At 38.9% G+C, this 21,617-nt stretch overlaps 1 protein-coding gene across 1 annotated transcript in view; it reads right to left on the reverse strand.

Moving 5' to 3' along the window:
• Positions 1–21,371, reverse strand: part of LOC102949853 (phosphatidylinositol 3-kinase regulatory subunit gamma) — a 131,480-nt gene extending 110,109 nt beyond the window's left edge. The window contains exon 1 of the mRNA XM_007077262.3: positions 20,476–21,371. Coding sequence (XP_007077324.1) covers positions 20,476–20,581 — 106 coding nt within the window. The 5' untranslated portion in view covers positions 20,582–21,371. The remainder of the gene's footprint in view (positions 1–20,475) is intronic.
• Positions 21,372–21,617: the final 246 nt, after the last annotated feature.

Genomic DNA, 21,617 nt, shown 5'->3' on the forward strand with positions numbered 1-21,617 from the left:
CTGACAATTATAAATGTTTATGCCCCCAACATGAAAGAACCCAAATATATAAATCAATTAATCACAAATGTAAATAAATGTATAGACAATAATACCATAATTATAGGGGACTTTAATACTCCACTTACAACAAAGGACAGATCATCTAGGCAGAAAATCAATAAGGAAATAACAGCTCTGAATGACACACTGGACCAGATGGACTTAACAAATGTATTCAAAACTTTTCATCCGAAAGCAGAATACACATTCTTCTTGAGTGCATATGGAACATTTTCCAAAATCGATCACATACTGGGTCACAAAACAGCCCTCAACAAGTATAAAAAGATTGAGATCATATCATGCATATTTTCAGATCACAACACTATGACACTTGAAATCAACCGCAAGAAAAAATTTGGAAAGCCCCCAAATACATGGAGGTTAAAGAACATCCTATTAAAGAATGAATGGGTCAGCCAGGAAATTAAAGAAGAAATTAAAAAATAAATGGAAGCAAATGAAAATGAAAACATGACAGTCCAAACTCTTTGGACTGCAGCAAAGGCAGTCCTAAGAGGAAAATACATTGCAATCCAGGCCTACCTCAAGAAGCAAGAAAGGTCCCAAATATACAACCTAGCCTTACTAAAGAAGCTAGAAAGGTAGCAACAAAGAAAGCCCAAAGCCAGCAGAAGAAGGGACACAATAAAGATTAGAGCAGAAATAAACAATATAGAATCAAAAAAAAAAAAAAAAAAAAAAAAAAAAAAAAAAAAAAACAGTAGAACAGATCAATGAATCTAAGAGCTGGTTTTTTGAAAGAATAAATAAAACTGATAAACCCCTAACCAGACTTCCCAAAAAGAAAAAAGACCCAAATAGATAAAATCATGAATGAAAGAGATCAGAACCAACACCCCAGAAATACAAACAATTATTAGAGAATCCTATGAAAAATTATATGCCAACAAACTAGACAATTTGGAAGAAAAGTACAAATTCCTAGACACTCACACCCTACCAAAACTCAAATGGGAAAAAATTGAAAATTTGAACAGACCTGTAACTAGCAAAGAAATTGAATCAGTTATCAAAAATCTCCCAACAAATAAGAGTCCTGGGCCAGATGGCTTCCTAGAGGGAATTCTACCATACAATTAAAGGAGAGATAATATCTATTCTTCTCAAACTGTTTCAAAAAATAGGAACAGAAGGAAAACTTCAGACTCATGCTATGAAGCCAGCATTACCTTGATTCCCAAACCAAAGACCCCACTAAAAGAATTACAGGCCAATATTCCTAATGAATATGGATGCAAAAATTCCCAACAAGATACTAGCAAATTAAATTCAACAGTACATTTAAAGAATTATCCACCATGATCAAGTGGGATTCATTCCTGGGCTGCAGGGCTGGTTCAATATTCACAAATCAATCAACATGATACATCACATTAATAGAAGAAAGGATAAGAATCATAGGATCCTGCCAATAGATGCAGAAAAAACATTTGACAAAATACAGCATCCTTTCTTAATAAACACCCTCAAGAAAGTTGGGATAGAAGGAATATACCTTAATATCATAAAAGTCATATTATGAAGGCTCACAGCTAATATCATCCTCAATGAGGAAAACTGAGAGCTTTCCCTGAGATCAGGAACATGACTGGGATGTCTGCTCTCACCACTGCTGTTTAACATAGTGTTGGAAGTCCTAGCCTCAGCAGACAACAAAACAACATAAAATATGGGGAAATAGGTTCTACTTCCATAAATCAGTTAGAAAAAAGCTTAGGGCAGAAAGCCACCACCACGGGGTGAAAGCGCCCAAGGTTAGCTAGTGAGATATTGTGATGGGATCAAGAGTAACTTGTTATATCACCTGCAGGAACTTACTTCCCATCTGGCACCAATGTACCTTAATCACAAACTCCACTTGCCCCACAGACCCCTTACTTACACATACAAGTTAATGATTACTATCTGATTGTTTTCTTCACATTTACCACGTGTGTAAGATCTGGTTTGCTTCATGTTCCCCATGTGTGTAAGATCTTGTGCGCTCAATAAATACGGAGACAAGACCCCTGTTCAGGGCTATTGCCTCCTCCTAGACATTAGCCTCTCTCGTATTCAATTCTGTGTCTGCTCTCTTGCTGGACGAGAGAAGACTCCAGACTCACAGTCTAAAACAATAAAAAGCATCCAAATTGGCAAAGAAGAAGTCAAACTTTCACTCTTCACAGATGACATGATACTCTACATGGAAAATCCAAAAGAGGGGTGCCTGGGTGGTTCAGTCAGTTAAGCATCCGACTTTGGCTCAGGTCACGATCTCACACTCTGTGAGTTCGAGCCCCGTGTCAGGGTCTGTGCTGACAGCCCAGAGCCTGCTTCGGATTCTGTGTCTCCTTCTCTCTCTGCCCCTCCCCAGCTTATGCTCTGTCTCTCTATGTCTCTCAAAATAAAAAAATAAATAAATGTTTAAAAAAAAATCCAAAAGACTCCACCAAAAAACTGCTAGAGCTGATACAGGAATTCAGCAAAGTCGCAGGATATAAAATCAATGTACAGAAATCGGTTGTATTTCTATACACCAATAATGAAGCAACAGAGATATCAGGGAATCAATCCCATTTATAAATACATCAAAAACTATAAAATATCTAGGAATAAACCTAACCAAAGAGGTAAGAGATCTATAGAAAACTATCCAAAGCTTATGAAAGAAATTGAAGAAGACACAAAGAAATGGAAAAACATTCCATGTTCTTAGATCAGAAAAACAAATATTGTTAAAATGCTGATACTAACTAAAGCAATCTACACATTCAATGCAATCCCAATCGAAATAGCACCAGCAGCCACTCTGGAAAACAGTGTGGAGGTTCCTCAAAAAATTAAAAATAGATCTACCCTATGACCCAGCAATAGCACTGCTAGGAATTTACCCAAGGGATACAGGAGTGCTGATGCATAGGGGCACTTGCACCCCAATGTCCATCAACTGATGAATGGATAAAGAAATTGTGGTTTATATATACAATGGAATACTACTTGGCAATGAGAAAGAATGAAATACGGCTTTTTGTAGCAATGTGGATGAAACTGGAGAGTGTTATGCTAAGTGAAATAAGTCATGCAGAGAAAGACAGATACCATATGTTTTTACTCTTATGTGGATCTTGAGAAACTTAACAAAACCATGAGGGAGGGGAAGGGAAAAAAAAAAAAAGAGAGGGACGGAGCCAAACCATAAGAGACTCTTAAAAACTGAGAATAAACTGAGGGTTGATGGGGGGAGGGAGGGAGGGGAAAGTGGGTGATGGGCACTGAGGAGTGCACCTGTTGGGATGAGTACTGGGTATTGCATGGAAACCAATTTGACAATAAATTTCATATTAAAAAAAAACACCTACAAATCTTAAAAAGTTACTGATAATCTAATTAGAATAAACAATGCAAATAAATAAACACTTTAAAAAAAATAGCACCAGCATTCTTCACAGAACTAGAACAATCCATCCTAAAAACTGTATGGAACCACAAAAGACCCAAAATTGCCAAAATGTTGAAAAAGAAAACCAAAGCTGGAGGCATCACAGTCCCAGATTTTAACCTGTATTACAAAGTTGTAATCATCAAGACAGTAAGGTACTGGCACAAAAACAGACATAGATCAATGGAATGGAGAACCCAGAAATAGACCCACAAATGTATGGCCAACTAATCTTCAACAAAGCAGGAAAGAGTTATCCAATGAAAAAAAAGACCATCTCTTTAAGAAATGGTTTTGAGAGAACTGGACAGCAACATGCAGAAGAATGAAACTGGACCACTGGACCACTTTCTTACACCATACACAAAAATAAATTCAAATTGGATAAAAGACCTAAATGTGAGAAAGGAAACCACCAAAATCCTACAGAAAAAAACAGGCAGCAACCTCTTTGACCTCAGCCACAGCAACTGCTTACTTGACATGTCTCCAGAGGCAAGGGAAACAAAAGCAAAACTGAACTACTGGGACCTCACCAAGATAAAAAGCTTCTGTACAACAGAGGAAACAATCAACTGATGGAATGGGAAGCTACTTACAAATGAAGGGTTAGTGCCAAAAACCTATAAAGAACTTATCAAACTCAACATCCAAAAAACAAATAATCCAGTGAAGAAATGGGCAGAAGACATGAAATAGACACTTTTCCAAAGAAGACATCCAGATGGCAAATAGATACATGAAAAGATCCTCAACATTGCTCATCATCAGGGAAATGCAAATCAAAACTACAATGAGGTATAAACTCACACCTGTCAGAATGGTTAAAATCAACAACACAAATAACAGGTATTAGTGAGGATGTGGAGAAAGGGGAACCTTCTTGCACTGTTGGTGGGAAAGCAAACTGGCGCAGCCACTCTCGAAAACAGTGTGAAGGTTCCTCAAAAAATTAAAAATAGAATTACCTTATGACCCAGCAATTGTACTACTAGGAATTGATCCAAAGGATACAGGAGTGCTGATTGGAAGGGGCACATGCACCCCAATGTTTATGGCAGCACCATCAACAATAGCCAAATTATGGAAAAAGCCCAAATGTCCACCAACTGATGAATGGATTAAGATGATGTCATACAAGGGTGCCTGGGTGGCTCTGTCAGTTAAGTGTCCAACTTCTGCTCAGGTCATGATCTCGAGGTTCGTGGGTTCAGGCCCTGTGTTGGGCTCTGTGCCAACAGCTCAGAGCCTGGAGCTTGCTTTGGATTCTGCATCTCCCTCTCTCTGCCCCTCCCCCACTCATGCTCTGTCTCTCAAAAATAAATGAAAACATTACAAAAAATTAAAAAGATATCACACATACATACATACGTTGTAATGCTACTCACCAATGAAAAACAATGAAGTCATGCCATTTGCAACAACGGATGGAACTGGAGGGTATTATGCTAAACTGAAATAATTCAGTCAGAGAAAGACATTTATCACATGATTTCACTCATATGTGGAATCTAAGAAACTTAACAGACAATCGTAGGAGAAGGGAAGGAAAAATAAGGTACAAACAGAGAGGGAGGCAAACCATAAAAGACTCTTAAATACAGAGAACAAACAGGGTTGATGGGGGTAGGGAAAATGGGTAATGGGCATTAAGGAGGGCACTCGCTGGGAAGAGCACTGGGTGTTATATGTAAGTGATGAATCACTGGATTCTACTCCTAAAGCCAAGACTACACTGTATGCTAACTATCTTGAGAATAAACACACACACACACACACACACACACACACACACACACAGGAAACAACAGGTGTTGGTGAGGATGTGGAGAAAGAGGAGCCTTCCTGCACTACTGGCAGGAATGCAAACTGGTACAGCCACTGTGGAAAACAGCACGGATGTTCCTTAAAAAGTTAAAAATAGAACAACCCTACCATCCAAAATTGCACACCAGGTATTTGCCCAAAGAATACAAAAATACTAATTTCAAGGGATACATGCACCCTGATATTTACAGCAGCATTATCTACAATAACCAAATTATGGAAAGAGCCCAAATGTCCATCGACTGATGAATGGATAAAGATATGGTATGTGTGTATGTATACGTATATAAATATCATATATACAATAACGAAACATTTTTCAGCCATAAAAAAAACAATGAAATCTTGCCATTTGCAACAACATGGATGAAGCTAGAGAGTATTATGCAAAGCAAAATAACGCAGGTCAGAGAAAGACAAATATCGTATGATTTCACTCATGTGGAATTTAAGAAACAAACATAGGGTGAGAAAAAAAAAAGAGAGAGAGGCAAACCAAGAAAGAGATTCTTAACTATAGAGAACAAACTGATGGTTACTGGAGGGGAGGTGGGTGGAGGGGATGGGTTACACAGGTGATGAGTATTAAGGAGGGCACTTGTGATGAGCACTGTATGCTGTATGTAAGCGATGAATCACTGAATTCTACAACTGAAACTAATATTGCACTGTATGTTAACTAGCTGGAATTTATTTTTTTAATGTTATTTTTGAGAGAGAGAGAGAGAGAGAGAGTGAGAGAGAGAGGGCACAGAGGAGGGGCAGAGAGAGAGGGAGACACAGAATCCGAAGCAGGCTCCAGGCTCTGAGCTGTCAGCACACAGCCTGACATGGGGCTCGAACTCACAAACCGCGAGATCATGACCTGAGACGAAGTCAGATGCTTAGCCCACTAACCCAGGCGCCCCTTAACTAGCTGGAATTTAAATACTTGGAAAAGAAAAAGATGGTTTCTTCAACAAATGGTTCTGGGAAAACTAGACAGCAACATGCAAAAGGATGAAAGTAGACCACTTTCTTACACCATGCAGAAAAATAAATTCAAAACGGATTCAAGAACTAAATGTGAGACCTGAAACCATGAAAATCCTAGAGAACGCGGGCAGTAACTTCTTTGACATCAACTATAGCAACTTCTTTCTAGATATGAAAGAAGATATTTCTTTTTTTTTCATTAAAAAAATTTTTTTTTAACATTTATTTATTTTTGAGACAGAGAGAGACAGAGCATGAACGGGGGAGGGTCAGAGACAGGGAGACACAGAATCTGAAACAGGCTCCAGACTCTGAGCTGTCAGCACAGAGCCCAATGCAGGGCTCGAACTCACGGACCGTGAGATCATGACCTGAGCCGAAGTCGGCCGCTTAACCGACTGAGCTACCCAGGCACCCCTGAAAGAAGCTATTTCTAGACAATGAAAGAAGATATTTGCAAAGGACATATATAAAAGGTTAGCATCCAGGGGTGCCTGGAGTTTGGCTTAGGTCATGATCTCCCAGTTTGTGAGTTTGAGCCCCACACTGGGCTCTGTGCTCACAAAGAGGAGCCTGCTTGGGATTCTGTCTCCCTCTCTCGGCTCCTCCCCAACTTGAGTGCACACACAGAATCTCCCTCTCTCTGCTCCTCAACTTGAGTGCACACACTTGCTCTCTCAAAAATAAATAAATGTGAAAAAAAAAAAATTAGGATCACCTGAGTGACTCAGTTGGTTAAGCATCCGATGTAGACTCAGGTCATGATCTCATGGTTTGTGGGTTGGAGCCCCAAGTTGGGCTCTGTGCTGACAGCTCAGAGCCTGGAGCCTGCTTCAGATTCTGTGTCTCCCTCTCTCTCTGCCCCTCCCCTCCCCTGCTCAGGCTCTGTCTCTTTCTCTCTCAAAATAAACATTTAAAAATTTTTATAAAAAAAAGTTTTTAAAAAGGTTAATATCCAAAATATATAAAGAACTTATTAAAATCAACACGAAAAAACAATCCAATTAAAAAATGGGCAGAAGATATGACATTTTTCCAAAGAAGACATTCAGATGGCCAACAGACACATGAAAAGATGCTCAACATCAGTCATCGTCAGGGAAAATCCAAATCAAAACTACAATGAGATATCAACTCACACCTGTCCAAATGACTAAAATCAACAACACAAACAACAATGGGTACTGGCGAGGATGTGGAGAAAGGGGAACCCTCTTGCACTGCTGGTAGGAAAGCAAACTGGTGCAGTTGCTGTGGAAAACAGTACGGAGGTTCCTCAGAAAGTTAAAAATAGAACTACTCTTTACCCAAAGAATAAAAGAATACTAATTCAAAGGGATACATGCACCCTGATGTTAATAGCAGCATTATCTATCACAGCCAAATTATGGAATCAGCCCAAGTATCCATCAATTGATGAATAAAGAAGATTTTTATTCATCCATAAAAAAAAGAATGAAATCTTGCTATCTGCAACAACATGGATGGAGCCAGAGTATTATGCTAAGTGAAGTAAGTCAGAGAAAGACAAATACCATATGATTTCACTCATGTGGAATTTTAGAAACAAAACAAATGAGCAAAGAGGGGAAAAAAGAGATAGAGGCAAACCAAGAAAGTTCTTAACTATAGAGAACAAACTGATGGATACCAAAAGGGAGTTGGGAGGGGAGGGGCAGGATGGATAGGTTAAACAAGTGATGAGGATTAAGGAGTGCACTTGTGATGAGCACTGGGTGATATATGGAAGTACTGAATCACTATATTTTACACCTGAAACTAATACTACACTGTATTACTAGAAATATTACACTGCACTTTAAATCAAAACTTTGTTTTAAAGTTTATTTATTTTGAGAAAGACAGAGACAGCCGTGAGTGGGGGAGAGGCAGAGAGAGAGAGGGAGACAGAGAATCCCAAGCAGGCTCCGAACTGTCAGCGAAGAGTCCATTGCAGGGTTTGGAACTCACAAAAGCGGGAGATCATTACCTGAGCCGAAACCAAGAGTCGGATGTTTAACAGACTGAGCCACCCAGGTGTCCTTAAATAAAAACTTTTTTTAAAAGACCATACAAAAAAAGTTATGCATACTTGCTTTCAAAAAGCTGCTTAAATAAGATGAGGCAGCTTAAACATCTGGAAAAAAATTTTTTTAAGTAAACTCTATCCCCAATGTGGGGCTCAAACTCATGACCCCATAATCAAGAATCACATTCTCTAACAACTGAGCCAGCCAGGTGCCCTACATCTGCAACTTTAAATTGACCTTGGGGCGCCTGGGTGGCGCAGTCGGTTGAGCGTCCGACTTCAGCCAGGTCACGATCTCGCGGTCCGTGAGTTCGAGCCCCGCGTCAGGCTCTGGGCTGATGGCTCGGAGCCTGGAGCCTGTTTCCGATTCTGTGTCTCCCTCTCTCTCTGCCCCTCCCCCGTTCATGCTCTGTCTCTCACTGTCCCAAAAATAAATAAAAAACGTTGAAAAAAAAAAAAAATTTTAAATTGACCTCAGCAACTAATACCCTGGGAGTAGTCAAAGACCTACTGCAAATCTCTCCCACACCTTTAGGAACTCAAAAGCATCTGATTTACTACCATCTGCTCTGGGTTCAAAACCTAAAAGCAATAGAAGGCATTCCCCTTTCCTCTCCCACTAAAGCCTAAGAGAAAAAGAACCCCTCCAAAAGAAAAGCTTTTTTATTTAACCTCTGTCTCACTTTAAGAAGCCATATGATCCAAACCTGTCCTTCCTTCTTAAATTGCGTCTCTTGGTTTATAGTACCATCTCCTAAGCCAGTAAAATAAGTCATTCTAGATTCTTTCATTTTTCTCAGGATAGTCTCTATGTCCCTTCAATTCTACTTTTTAAACAACTCTCCTATTTATTCTCAATGCCGCTACTTTATCTTAGGCTTTTGTGGGGGGAGGGGAGGGGGAGGGAGTATATTTCTTTTATTTAATGATTAGAAAATAAAAATACAATCTCCGGTTACAAATATTAAGTAGGTGTGGATGCAGAGCTAGGGTCAGTAGTTAAGACTGGCTAATACAATGTCTCTGTTGCTAAAACAAATTTACAGTGGAAACCTCCATATGAGTCCACATGAATTCTGTGCACAGGGTCTCTATCTCCCTGCTTCTTGCATATTTTTTTTTCGCCTAACGTTTTCATAGCATCTTTCATCTCTACTGAAATACCCTCCTAACCAGTTTTCCTTCTTTAATCTCACTTTCCTCCCATCTATTTTTCACTTTGCAGCTAATATATTCTTTTCCCTAATTGAAATCAGTCCATGGCTCCCCAACCTGTAGGTGTAAGCATTCAGGGCTTTTCATGATTTGGCCCTCACCTACTTCTCCACACTCCTCTACCACCACTTCCCACCTCATACATCATGTTTTAACAAAACTGAATTACTTTCAGTTCTCAAAATACATCAAGTGTTTTAATAACCCTGTGCCTTTTACCTAGGCTGTTCTATCTGCGGTACCCACTAGTAAACCAATCATCCCTTTTGTTTCTACATTTTTCGATTATAAACATAACTTAAAACATTCATTCATATTTAAAACATTCATTCAATCCTGGGCTCCTCTATGTGCCACAGACAGTGCTAGTTACAGGAGATCCAGCAGTTAATTATGGACTCAGCCCTTATCCTGATGGAATTTATAATCTAATGACTATAATCTAATCTAGTGCCTAAAGACACTAAACAACTGATAATAAATGTGGTTAAAAATTATAAAGGAAGCAATACAGTATATAATGGAAATGTATATTAGATGAAAGCCAGGAGAAAGGGAGTTATCAAGAGAAATACTACATGCATTTGTCTACATCCTTCTTACAGTCTGAACTCCTTAAAGGCAGGGATTATGCTATCTTTATATCAATAACCAGGACAATAAATAGTAATGTATAGTAATGTGCATTGACTATCTTATAAAGATCACTGCCCTATTAGAGATATCACTGAGGCCAGGTGAATGCAATAATCTTATTGGCCAGGCCTGAATCATGTGCCCATCATTAAAGCCAATGGGTTAGATCAACTCTACTCAAGCCACACTGATTACAAATGGGGAATGAGTGGTTCCAAGAGAAAAATCAGGAAGCTGTTACCTAAATAAGAGGGCAGGAAAGCTAGATAGACAAAAAACAGCAGCCCTTTCCTTAGTGGACATTGTAATTATCTCCTCAAAAGGTATCTAATTCCTTCCCACACTAGTAAGGTATTTATGTGGGACTGACCCCTTCCCCAGCTCCAGGAGTAGGCCATGATTTGACACAACAGTGGTTCTCAAAGTGTTTGCAGACCAGCCAAATCAGTAAACCTGTTGCAGCTACAAATTCTTACAACCCAATCCCAAACCAACTAAAACCAGAAACTCTGGGGGTACGGCCTACCAGTCTGTGTTTTAACAACTTCTCCAGGTGGTTCTGATGCATGCTCAAATTTAAGAGCCACTGGTCTAGACAGAGAAAGCTATAATTAATAGTTGAGATTTTAAGAGTGATCCTTGGGAACATGGGGATAATCTAATGTCAAGCTCAGGATTTTTGTGTTATATTTGTGGGAACCATCCTTTTTATCCCCCAGAAATTAGGAAACATGTAATCCCAGCAGCCAAAGGCAGTTATCTTGTCCTGGCAAGGAAGCCTGCCTGAGAAAGAAGCTGATAGAGGAGAGAGCCAAGAGAAATGCAGAAAAATAGGACCAAAGCCTGATAGTCTTGATCCAACTATGTCAGGGGCCTTCATTCCCTTAGGACTTTTCAATTACATGAACCTATAAATTCTCTTTGTTTAAACCAATTTCAGTTGGATTTATCATGTAAACTGAAAGTATCCGGATACCCACTACATCAAGTTACACATCTATCCCTAAACACCATAGGGAAAGTAGACTAGGAAATACTGTCAACTGTCTAGCCTCTCTCTATATTAGGGTTGCCAGATTTAGCAAACAAAAATACAGGACACCCAGTTAAATTTGAATTTCAGATAACAACAAACAATTTTTCAGTAGAAGTATATCACAAATATTGCATGGGACATTACATGTATTTTATCCAGCAACTCTACTCTAAATGCTCATGGTTGATCCCTAGCAATCAAAAAAGTAGCTCTGGTCAGTTTCAGTCAGACAGATGTGATAGCTGCTCTTACAGTTTATTACTAGTAGGAGAAAAGACTACACCCAAGTCCTGAACTAATGGCCTGCAACAGGTTTGAACCACCTGATAGTCCTTTTAAAACTAATCAGACTTCTTTCTAAAAGCCAAAACAGGGGCACCTGGGTGACTCAGTCAGGCATCCAACCCCTGATATCTGCTCAGGTCATGATCTCACAGTTCATTTTTCCAGCCCCGCATCAGGCTGCTCTGAGAGTGCAGAGCCTGCTTGGGATTCCCTGTCTCCCTCTCTCTTTGCCCTTCCTTGCTCACCATCTCTCTCTCTCAAAATAAATAAACATTCTTAAAAACTTAGAATATTACACATGAAAGAACAAATTCTAAAGTAGTATTTTTCAAGCACAAACATTTCCATATGGCATTTCCAAAACAATTCACATACAAATTTTAAATTTTGATTTGTGATTGGGAGCACCTGGGTGGTTCAGTGGGTTAAGTGTCCAACTCTTGATTTTGGCTCAGGTCATGATCTCGGCTCAGGTCATGATCTCACAGTTCGTGGAATCAAGCCCTGCTTCAGGCTCTATGCTGACAGTGTGGAGTCTGCTTGGGATTTTCTCTCCCTCCCTCCCTCCCTCCCTCTCTCTCTCTCTCTCTGCCCCTCTCCTGCTTGCACATGCACTCTTGCTTTCTCTCAAAACAAATAAACTTAGAAAAAATGTGTAAAAATAAATTTTGATTTGTGATTGAATTTTCTTCTTAGAAAATTTAAACATGAAAACTAAAACAAAAAACGAAAAAATAAATGGCCACCACCTGGGTGGCTGACTCTTGGTTTTAGGTCAGGTCACGATCCCAAAGTCATGGGCTTGAGCCCCATATTAGGCTCTGCGTGGAGTATGGAGCCTGCTTAAGATTCTCTCTCGGGGCACCTGGGTGGCTCAGTCGGTTAATCGGCTGACTTCAGCTCATGTCATGATCTGGCAATTCGTGTGTTTGACCCCATGTGGGGCTCTGTGCTGACAGCTCAGAGTCTGGAGCCTGCCTCAGATTCTGTGTCTCCTTCTCTCTCTGCCCCTCCCCACAAATGCTTGCACACTTGCTCTCTCTCTCTCTCTCTCTCTCTCTCTCTCTCAAAATTAAAAAAAGATTATCTCTGTCCCTCTGCCCCTCTCCCCCATGTGCATGCTCTCTCCAAAACAAATATAAAAATAAATAAAAACTTTAACAGTAAGTACTTAAGAGACATAGCCACAAGCTCTGGAGGTGTAGCCCTATACCCTTAGACAAGGGTAAACAATTAATCTGGCCCACAAACAGAATGTCCAAGGCTGGATAGTGGTGGATGGTATGACATCATGGTATTGACTTTAGTTTTGCATTGGCTTATGTTTACAGGCCCCAGAGCAGTTTTTATACTGACAAGACACATGTAAAATAGTAGGATGTGGCAGACTGGACCTAGCCTACTGTCTCTTTTATAAAAAAAATAATAAGATAACCCTCTTACTTTATACAAACTTACAAAATATTTGCAAAAAACAACAAATATACCATTTACCAGCAATTTGGAAACTGATCCTATAAGGCTACATGGCAGACCTTACCTTTTAATCCCAAATCAAGTCCTACACATTCTAAATTTAATTGGTGTAACATACTGGGAAACTTAAATCTACATTTTGCCCAGTGCTATGTAAAACTAGCCGAACAAACGTTCAAAAACTTACTACTCACTTCTAATTCTTCGAAATTTCAAAAATGACTTTTACTCAAAACCATAAAATTTTGCTAACAATATTAAGTATTGTACTTTTTCATTATTCCCTTTGTTAGAATAAATTATAAGTTTGAAGGTCCACGTTGATTAATAAATATTATCAACATTTTAAAACTTAAGCCACAAAATGAAGCTGGTTGGGTCCACAGGTCTAAGACCACAAAATATTTGGGAACAGGGTATTTAAAGAAAAAAATACAAAAGAAATTTGATAGTTTGACCTCAAAAAGCTGATCTTGTTTGGGAGAGACAAAGTATACTCACAAAACAATTAAATGCCTTAACATATGATTTTATGTCAAAACAATAGACCATTGCCCCAGATAATTACAGGATTCAGTGCTAGAATTTTTAGAGGAAGAAAGAAGACTTACAAAAGATCCTGATTTGTAGATTTGAGAGGGATGGACACAATCTAACAGAAGATGCAGCATAAGCAAAAGGTTGGAGATGGGAATAAGCAAAGTGTAGTCAGTGGATAGCAAGGAACTGGGCTAAAAGTAAGAATGAGAATAGATGGGGGCACCTGGCTAGCTCAGTCAGTAGAGCATGTGACAATCTCAGGGTCATGAGTTTGACGCCCACGTTGAGGGTAGAGTTTACTTAAAAAAATGACAATAGAGGATTAATAATTAAGTTGGAAATGTAAATTGGTGCTAAAGACCATGTATGCCTAGTTTAAGAATATGGCCTCTGCTTAAAAAAATGGATAGCTGCTAATTATGCCAAAAATTATTTCAAAATAACATTTGAGCAGGATTAACCTGAAGAGTTCAGGATAAATTTATGGGGGAGGAGAAGAAGAAATTAAAAATAGAGCAACCAGTTTTAGGAGGTACTGGTTAAGAACCAGGGTGTTAGCAAGACAGACCTGCTCTGCCACTTGCTAGCTGTGAGGCTCTTGATTAAGTTATTAAACACATCAGAGTCTCAGTTTCCTGTCTGTAAAGTGGGGTAATAATAGTGCCTATTTCATAAGGTTGTTATGTAGCTAACAGAAATAGTACAGGTAAAAATATTTAACACAGCACTTGGTCTAAAATAATTATTCAACAATATTGAACAAATAATTATTCAACAAATTATTCAACAAAAGTATTACCTTCATTATAAATCATTTCAAATGTGTGGTGATGAGGAACCAGACAAGGGCAACAGAAACTAAAGAGAAAGGATGACTTGGAGTGACATTTCCATAGACTCATGAGATGCCATAATTAGAAAAGACCCTAGAGAACTCTTCCAAGAACAAAATGGCCCCAGTTTAAATGTCAGGGATGAAGAAAAAAAAATGGAGCAAGTCAAAAGGTTTTGACTGCAAGATTATTCAAAGAGGTAAACCTGAAGTAATTACATGTTATCAACATACTTTAAGATACAGGCTACAAGTGGGGTGCCTGGCTGGCTCATTCAGAGGAGTATGTGACCTTTGATCTTGGGGATGTGAGTTTGAGCCCCATGTTGGGTGTAGTGATGACTAAAAAAAATAAACAAACAAACTTAAAAAAAAAAAAAAGACATGTTACAATGAATTGGGTACAGTAGGTGCCAAACACTGTGCTAGATGTTGATATAGTACATCTAATCCCCAGAACAACTCTGAAAAGTAGAGTATTAAAATTCAATTTTTCAAAAGAGCACTGGCATCTTGCTTCTCAATGCTCAAAGAGGTTAAGTTCTAGCCATATAACCTTGGTAATCATAAGACACAGAGCTAGGTTTGGAACCCATATTATGTTTCCAAGCCTGTGTCCTTTCTACTCCACTCGTGCTGCATCCCCCTTTAAATCAATAAGATTATACAGTATCACACAGACATACTTGTAATTATTTTTCTACCTACCTTCCTAAATATGGTGACCATAAACATGTCCAATCTTTTCTACATTCTAAGAAAAATATAAAGGTATTCAGCATGAAAACAATGATGAGAATGAATTTAAAAAGCATTATTAAATGGAGAATTACCATATTCTAATGAAATATAAGTATACTATAAACTATGTTAAATGAAAGGAATGACTAGTCTTTTTCAATAAGAAATTGTAAGCAAATTTGGCATGGCTTTTACATCATTTGATTATACTAACATTTGTCCCACACTACAGTATTATTTTAAAAAGGACACTAACCTCATAAAAGAAATATCTTACCACACAGAGGAGAAGAATTTATATAATATTAGCTCATCAAATATGTTTTCACTCTTATATGGATCCTAAGAAACTTAACAGAAGAAACCCATGGGGGAGGGGAAGGAAAAAAAAAAAAAAAAGAGAGATTAGAGTGGGAGAGAGCCAAAGCATAAGAGACTCTTAAAAACTGAGAACAAACTGAGGGTTGATGGGGGGTGGGAGGGAGGGGAGGGTAGGTGATGGGTATTGAAGAGGGCATCTTTTGGGATGAGCACTGGGTGTTGTATGGAAACCAATTTGACAATAAATTTCATATATTAAAAAAAAAAATTAGCTCATCAAATGTTCAGTTACAGGGAAATACTCAACCACAGAAGTAGAATGACCAACCTGCTAACAGTAAGGACCACATGGTGGCAGGTGACCTATTTATTCAGTGTGTTTCTCAGCAAATATTTTCCCAACCACAGGGCCAGTATGCCAGTTCTCCACCAGAATGTTACTTAATCTACATTTCACCAGGATGAAAATACCAAGTATGCCAGAATAAGCAAGTAAGTTTCCTGAAACAACCTTTTCATCTGACTTCAAAAAAGTCAGAAAATACTTTCCTAGGTTGACCATCAAACTATGTAGTCACAAACTATGTAACCTCTAGACTAGTAGTTCTCAAAGTGTAATCCAGAGACCACTCTGTATCCCCAAGACTCTTTCAGAGGGTCCAAGAGGTCAAAAATATTTTCATAGTAATACTAAAACATTATTTGTCTTTTGCACCCTCATTCTCTCACATCTGTACAGTGGAGTTTTCCAGAGACTAAGACCTGTGGTATCTCAACAGATTGAATACAGGCAGAGACATGGGAACTTAGAGGTCTTCTATTAAGGCAGACATTAAAGTTATTTGCAAAAAATCGGGGTGCCTGGGTGGCTCAGTCGGTTAAGCGTCTGACTTCAACTCAGGTCATGATCTCACAGTTTGTGAGTTCGAGCCCTGCGTCAAGCTCTGTGCTGACAGCTCAGAGCCTGGAGCCTACTTTGTATTCTGTGTCTCCTTCCCTCTCTGCCCCTCCCATGCTCATGCTCTGTCTCTCTCGGTCTCTCAATAATAAATAAACATTAAAAAAAAAATTTTTTTTAAGGTTATTTGCAAAAAATGTAAAACAATGCCACTCTTCTTACTTTTGTTTTTTTAATATAGTTATTTTTACATTAAAAGATGTTAACATGTAATGTTTTTAATGAATTAAATTTTTTTTAATTTCTGTTTTTGCTAATTTCTCAGTTTTGTTTTACTGTATTATGCTAATACAGTAAATATCAGTAAATAGCTCTTTGAGATCCTCAATAATTTGTAAGAGTATAAAAGGGGCACTGAGACCAAAAAAATATTGAGAACCACTTTCCTAGACCTTCCTATACATACTTTACAAATAAATGCTTTTAATTTTCTAATTACTACTGAAGAGATGTTGCTGCCGTACAGATAATTTCAGAAATTCTTCTTGATAAGAACAAAAAAAGTCTACAATCTTTAGCAAAAGAATTCATTTAAATAATAAAATCATTTGTTAGATCTTCCCCCCAAAAAACCAATAACAATGTCAAAACTACAGTGCTAGCTAATACACCACTATCTATAAGCTTTGGATATGAGTTTATGATCAGTTGTATATCTGTAATCTTCCAATAATTCCTATACCAGAGACAGGGCTCTTTGAGAAGCCTACCCAGCAACTGTTCTATCACGGAATAATCCTGATTCCCAAATCACAACAGGACTAATCAAGATGCTCATAAGCAATTCTCTGTACCACACTCTTAACATTTCCAAAATAAAAACTTTTGTTTCATCTAAACAGTTCAGTATTTCTATTGCTTCTGAGAAATACATAAAGATTGACATCAAACTCCCATTTGGAGTTTGTCTTACTTACATTGTCAGTAAATTATAGTAGATATAGCAATCCATGCAGTTATTAGAAACCTTTAGGATGTATGGTAATGGTAGTTTTTGAAAATAGGCTAAAGAAACACCTTTGGAAAAAAGTTTTTCAGGCAACTGAAAGCAATAATAGGTAAATTATAAACTGCATTTATGGTTTAGTCTAAAATGGAGATGAAAACCATATTTTTAAAACTGTAATATTTGTTACAGTTAAGGGCCCTAAGTCAACAGCTGTCGAAATCAAGTCCTTTAACTATAGGCTACTGCAATAGCCAAGGAATGCGATGACCAAGGACCTTAAGTAGAAAAGCACTTACAGGCTAGAAAGAAATGGTGCTCCTTAGGTATTTATTAATTCAACACATATTTATTAAATTGTCTATGCTTGCAAGACCCTGAGCAAGCTAAGAAGCTCATAATTTGATGGGAAGACAATTCCACTGGGGCAAGTATACGTAAATGCAGAAGCTAGCTACTCCACAAACAGAATGAAAAGTTCTGAGAGGTGCTAGAAAAGAAAGGAAAAGGAAATGATGTCTTCTAACAGAAGGGATCAGGAAACATATATCCTGGCAAAGAAGGCATATAATGTAGACCCTAAACATATAGAAGATTTCAACAAGTAACCAATGGGAGTGAAAAGCAACACCAGAGGAAAAAGCATACATTCAAGAAACAGCAAGTATAAAATAGCTTCCACAGAACTTGTGATGGACTCCACGAAGAGACCAGACTGGAAAATTAGGTTGGAAGCAAAAAAGACGGACTTATATGACAAGATAAGCAATCTGGGACTCTTTTTAATAGGCAAAGGAAAGCCACTGAAGCATTTTCAACGTCATTGGAAGATTTACCACTGGGACGCAAATCATCGGATGGTACTTTAATGATACTGTGGATTGAACAAAGTAGAAACAAGAACAGTTAGTACACTATCAGTCCAGTTCAGGGAATAATAAGAGCTTGATCTGGGATAGACGGTAGGAAAATGAAGATACAAGACATGCTGCAACCTACTCACTAATAATTTACTTAGTTTTAAATGTTTCAAAACCTTAATTTACCACACAAAACAAGGCCGGTGTCCACATTATTTCCATTAAAAACCATTTACATCACAGAAAATATTCCAGCATACTCAAGTGTGCATCCTTTATAAAAAGCTGTTAGGCATAACCAACCATAATCTACATTAAGGTTACAACATGGGTAATAAAGAAGAGCACATGCATATTTCCAATATTCTGAATAGAATCTCTGTATGCAAAATTTTATCCAAGGATGATCATTTTAAAACTCAAAAGTTTATTTCTATGTAATGCACAAAGTTTGGATCAGAATTTTATATGCAACCTTGTAAGACCCACATCACTACATAATTACAATAGTCAACTTTTTTCAAAATCATTTTTGGACAACTCGGCAGATATTTTTCTGAGGCCCATATTTTTCAAACATTAGTGCCTTCTTCATTTTCTCCCCTCCTCCCCACTCACCTCTCCGCCCAACAAATTCCCTTTGTATGTCTGCAAGGCAAGATACTAGGATACAGTATGATTCTGAGGCAGTGTGAATATATAATTCTTATAACAGAAATCTAGAATTATTAACTTTACTTTTTACAAGAGGAACCAATGATGTACTAAATTTCCATTTACATGAATGACAAATGCATCTAATAGAAAGGATGCTTTACCGTTAAGGGGAAACAAAGGGGAAAATACACACAATAGATGGGTGGCAAATCTTACAAACTTTGCAAAACACTGAAAAGCTGCATCTGGATTGCAGTCACAATTACAAAAGCAAATAAAGAAGGCTCCAAAATGAAGGGAAAAGAGAAAAATTCTAAGGAATCATTAAGAGTAAAAAAGGTTGATTTAATATTAGTTTTTATATAGCATCATTCAACACTCTAATTGGAAAAAAAACAAAGGATAATTTACTGCTCACAAGAACACAAGAAATAATTTCTATATACATTCTACAACAGTTATACCTCATTACACTTGCATGGGCTCCAAATCCTTTCAAAGGTTCCAGAAATATACAGTCTTATAATGATTGAGGTTCCCCAATGACACATGATTTATATTGTAAGCTTAGCTATGACACATTTTTAAAAGACATAATCAAGTCATCCTAAACAAAAATAAGGACTCACAAAGGCCCTCTACTTATTCAAAATCATTATGTAAAGCACTATCTATAACTGCAAAAAAGGGTTTGAAAATCTGACAATTAATAATGATAAAACGAGGTTAGACTTTAAAGAAAAAAAATGACCCAACTTTTCCATTTTCTCTTCCTTTTCCTTTCCTACCAGATACACAAAATGTCTGTAAGGGTCTCAGACAAAGCTCTGAACTAAAAATACAGTATATGTATACTTTACATTATGTGTATTTGAACCTATAACATAGATGTACACATCACATATATTCACACACAAAAAAGAAGGTTCCTCCTTTTTTTGCTCTAAGAATTGAAGTTACATTAAACCCTAGCCCATAAATTAAATTACCATAAATTAAAGAGTAATAAAATACTGCACGCAGATCTCTCTAAGCGACTATATTCCGAGAAGAAAAACCTCACGCTAAGACCATGACTGAATAAAAACGCCCAATCCCTGAAAATCACTAACCAGCATTTGGTTTCTGTAAGAGAAAAAAAAAAAGGGGGGGGTGTCTTAAAATGAATTATCACATAGGCAACCCAGTTTCAGAAGTTAACGAAGGTAGAACACAACGAATCAAATAAGACGAACGTATGAAACGACAAGCTTTAAAGAATTTCCCTAAAGGGAAAGGCTGACTTCAAGGCTCGGATATAAAGCATCCTATGCAGGTAGAAGATCTTTAAGGGGGGGGGGGGGGGGGAGGACCGGGGGGTGCACAACAAAAACCTGAACGACACGCATAGGCAAAAAGAAGTAAAAGAAATGAGTCTCTCCTCCCACCCCCACTCCAGCCCCCACCCCCACCCTCGCAGGACAATAGGATCGGGGTCCTAACTGCAAACTTTAAACGGGTAAACCAGAAGCAGTTTTACTGCAGCTCTAACTGCAAATCTGCCCCTCATCCCAAACCTAGAGCTCCCAGGAACACTTCTGCCCTGAAAACATCACTAAGGTCTTGTTATATACCAATCAGACCCATCACAAGATTCTTTTTCTCTCCCAAGTACCTGGAGGATCCATTTCAATATAAAATATCAGTTCTGTCGAATAGGGCATCATCACCTCCCTCCAGTCTGCGTCATCGCGGTCCATACTCCACACCGTATTGTACATCGCGCTGTCAGGGGCAGGTCGTCAGGAAATATATAGAAAGCATATATATATATTTTTTTTATCTGATATTTAAAAATCTAAAAATATAGATCTATAAAAGTCCCACACGGAAATGCACTTCGGGGTTTCCAACGGCCGGTACAAGTCCAGCCAACTACCGGGACGAGGACGGGGTCCTCCCCCACTTTCCTCTTACAGCACCCAGCAAGATGCCCCCCGAACTTTCAATCTACGGGCTTTTTCTCCTCAGAGAGGTAAAGAGAGGCTTGGGGGGGGGGGGGGCAGGAGGGCTGAGGTGTTAGAAAGCTGCTTCCCAAAAATCCTTTCCACACGGTCGCTCTCCGAAGAGAAAAGCTCCCACTGCCTCCAAATCTTTCCTCGGCAGCCACTTTTGTGTCCTTCGAGGGAGGGAGAACGAAAAGGGGGGAAAAAGAACGCGCTGGGAGAAAGGTGAGGAAGTGACAAAGGAAGGCATAAAAAGGGAGTAGGTATTGCGTTCAAGTTTCGGGGTCCCACTGGTCTGCAGAGAGCGATCCCCTCAGGGGCCGGGACTCGGGCTCCGTTCCAGTCAGGCTCGGAACCGAAGCTGCCGCAGCCTCGGGATGGGGGCCCGTCGGAAAGTCCAGCTAGTTCTGCCCGGCTGGCCGCTCCCGCTGGGCTGCAAGCAAGCCCGCCTATGCCGGCTCCCCTCACGCTCTGCCCTGACTCCAGCCACTAGAGTTTCATTTTAACGGCGCGGAGGGGGACACCCTCCCCCGCCTCACGCTCCCCCACTGAGGCGCCACCCAACCGCACCCGGCAGGGGGGACAGGCAACATAACTACTGTTCCTCCCCTCTATTCCGACTCGAAGTACTGGGGATTCCATCAGGTGCCTGAGAAATTGTTCAGAAAACCGTCCTTCATCTCGACTTTCAACTCTCCCCAACGATTTCTGGGCTTTGGTTTCTTAATCATCGATCCTCTCTTCCCCCCAGCCTCAATCAAAATGGTACAGTCCGGGCGCTGGCCGCACGCCAGGAGTCAGTGCCGGGAGC

This window comes from Panthera tigris, chromosome C1 (genome assembly GCF_018350195.1).
Source record: "Panthera tigris isolate Pti1 chromosome C1, P.tigris_Pti1_mat1.1, whole genome shotgun sequence".
In the NCBI taxonomy this organism is placed as follows: domain Eukaryota; kingdom Metazoa; phylum Chordata; class Mammalia; order Carnivora; family Felidae; genus Panthera; species Panthera tigris.